We start from the raw sequence: 2,718 nt of genomic DNA, 5'->3' as shown, positions 1-2,718 counted from the left end.
CCCCATTTCTGACAAGCCTTGTCACACCATTGATGATAACTGGCAAAGATGTCTTAAAAGAGTATGGCTTTCTCCTTCCCAGATGACTTAAACTTCATTATCCAAGAAGTTAATATGGATCATTTTTTCTCCCCCTTATACCTGACTCAAGACTCCGTTCCATCCAGAGCTTGAGGATGTCTGCATGGCTGAACTCCTATGGTCTGCTACCTCTTATGTCATCCAGCTCTGGCCCTCTCCCCTCTCCTACCACATGTCCACCCTGAGACTTTCAGGGCAAAGGAGGAAGCCAGAATGGCATCTGACTCTTACATCGCCAACCCCCACCCATCTGCAGCTCAGAACCCCTGAGTCCAGATCTGTGTATGGAGGGGGACATCTACGAATAGAGAGGTATGTTGAAGACGGAGGTATTTGCAACAGATGAGGGGATTGTCTTGCAGGTCAGGGCTCCCAAGGGTAGCAGAGGGTGTCAGGTCATTTTGTAACATATGCTGAAAATATTTGTGCACTGATACGGCTCTCTCTGGTGTCAGATTTAGGAACATTCCAACAGTTCAGGAATCTGCAAGCTCTAGGCAGACCACATTTATAGTCTCTCAGGGAACCACGGTTTAAAATACTCTCAAAGGACAAGAGGCAAGAAGGCATTGTGGAACAAGGAGCCACTTGGGCTTGGCTGCCTGAATCCTGGGATTATCACACCTCTCCTACTGTAGTGAGGAAGAGGGGCTAGAGGTCACAGCACCCAATTCTTCTGCATCCAGGCGGCATTGTGGTTGTAAGCTTAGGCCGAGTGAGAAGGAAGTGAGGGTATCGGGTGAGAACTTGGGCGAGTTTCCTGGACATAGTTGGAGAGGGATCACCACGGCGAATCCAAAGCCTCTGGACTTCCTTCGTGCCCTAATTTGCACACTGCCCTTCCTTGCCAGGGAGGTTGCCATTATTAGGATCCTTGTCATCTGAGGTTAAAATAAGACCTGGTTCAAAGCGAGGAAACGTTATGGGCAGGCAGCCTGGTGCTGGCCCGTTCTCAGAGCCACACACAGCTTGAAACCCTTCAGGCAGAATGGCTCTCTACAGAACATCCAGTCCCTCTGCCTCCACCTATCTCCCCAATGGCTCCCGTCCTGTTCTATTACTTTCTTCCAGGGAGGGGACCTCCTTCTCTCCCATTTACCCCTAACAATGCATCATAACGTCCCCGGAGCCCCAGTGGGCATGGAATCCAGAGTGCCAGGTTACCCTTTTTTTTCAATGATATTTTATACTCCTACCTTCCTCCGGACACATAAAAGATAGCTGCTCACTGTTACTCAGACAACTGGATGGATAGATGATCAGAAAAAGGCAGAATGGGATGCTTCTCAATCCTGCTGACTTGACAAGTGATGGTCTGACGGGTAGATTCCTGAGGTGATGATGTTAGGAGAAAGGAACTCAGTATCCTAAAATGCCTTTGCTCTGAGAATCTATGCACAGAGGTTTGGATATGCACGGACACTCGCATCCTCCTATCTTGGCTTTTTTTAATGCTCAGGGCCACACGCTGCGAGAATCTTTTGTATTGTCTCTCCTCAGGTGAGGTCGAAGCGCAGGAGCCACTGCCATCCTGAGGTGTGAACTGCAAACCCTCAGCCATGAGGCTTCCACACCACGAGGTCCGGTGGGCAAGGGAGCCGACTCATCTCTTCTGGCACGAGATAAGCCAGATTCAGAAGTCACAGGATAGGAGCAGAAGTGTTCTCTTAGTGTAAAATCCCGACAGAAAAGACGCAGCTGTCACCCCGTGAGCCTTCATCCACGGGTCCTTATATCCTGGGGAGGAAGTGAGTGACAGTCATGATTGGGGACACCTTGCTGCCCCGCTTTACCCGTCCATATTTGCTCAGGGCAATGTAGGTCCCTCTGTATAGGTCTGACTCGTAGGCGTTGTAATTGTTTGGAAGGAGGGTTTCTCGGAACTTGCATTCGTCATGGAAGCTGGGCTGTGAAGATGAACAGATAGCAGAGAGCTGGTGATAATTAAGAAGTGCCAACCCATGGGGCGGGGGAAGGGGAGGCAGGATGGGGTGAAGAGCTCTGGGAGGGGGAACCAGGATGGGGGCAATATTTGGAATGTAAATAAATAAAATAATTTTTTAATAAAAAAAAGAAGTGCCAAAACACCAGCTGAGCCACTCAGAGGAGGCCTTTTTGCCATGTCCCCTCCCTCCCCTTTGTAGAAACACTATCACGGGGTTTATGTTGCAGGGGCAGAGAAGCAGGAGAGGTTAGAACAGAAGACACTTAAGAGCCCTCACAGTTCCTCCTCACATGCCTTCTTACACCAGAAGGATTCCAAGGCCAGGACACAGAGGGATGATGTCCTGTAGGGATGTCAGAGCAGACCTCCAGACTTCCAGGTGGAGATGCTATTACCAAGTCCTCAGTGAGAGAGAATGTGTTCTATCCAGAGGAGGGGTCAGGGTGGGTGGCACCGAGCTATTACTAGCCTATAGTGAGAGGTTGCCTGGCCGAGTGGGATGGAGACCCCTGGCTCCACTTGGTGACTTTTCTACTTCTAATGCTGACTTGGATGGTCTCCTGCCCTCTCAGAGTCTCAGTTCTCCTTTGTGCAAACTGTGTGGATGCCAGGGAGCTTGTGGGGTAGTGAGAGGAGGGGCAGAGGAACAAATCAACTCTTGAGAAGTCCTTTCCAGTATTGTCCCTTTCCAC

General features: G+C 50.0%; 1 protein-coding gene across 1 annotated transcript in view; it reads right to left on the bottom strand.

Moving 5' to 3' along the window:
* Positions 1-1,251: 1,251 nt before the first annotated feature.
* The window catches only part of Fgf6 (fibroblast growth factor 6), a 9,026-nt gene continuing 7,559 nt past the window's right edge, over positions 1,252-2,718 (bottom strand). Inside the window, exon 3 of the mRNA XM_031380979.1 lies at positions 1,252-1,988. Within this exon, the coding sequence (XP_031236839.1) occupies positions 1,812-1,988 (177 nt within the window). The 3' untranslated portion in view covers positions 1,252-1,811. The remainder of the gene's footprint in view (positions 1,989-2,718) is intronic.

The sequence above is a fragment of the Mastomys coucha genome, unplaced genomic scaffold, assembly GCF_008632895.1.
Source record: "Mastomys coucha isolate ucsf_1 unplaced genomic scaffold, UCSF_Mcou_1 pScaffold20, whole genome shotgun sequence".
Taxonomy (NCBI): Eukaryota; Metazoa; Chordata; class Mammalia; order Rodentia; family Muridae; genus Mastomys; species Mastomys coucha.
This window is presented reverse-complemented; position numbering and strand designations above follow the sequence as displayed.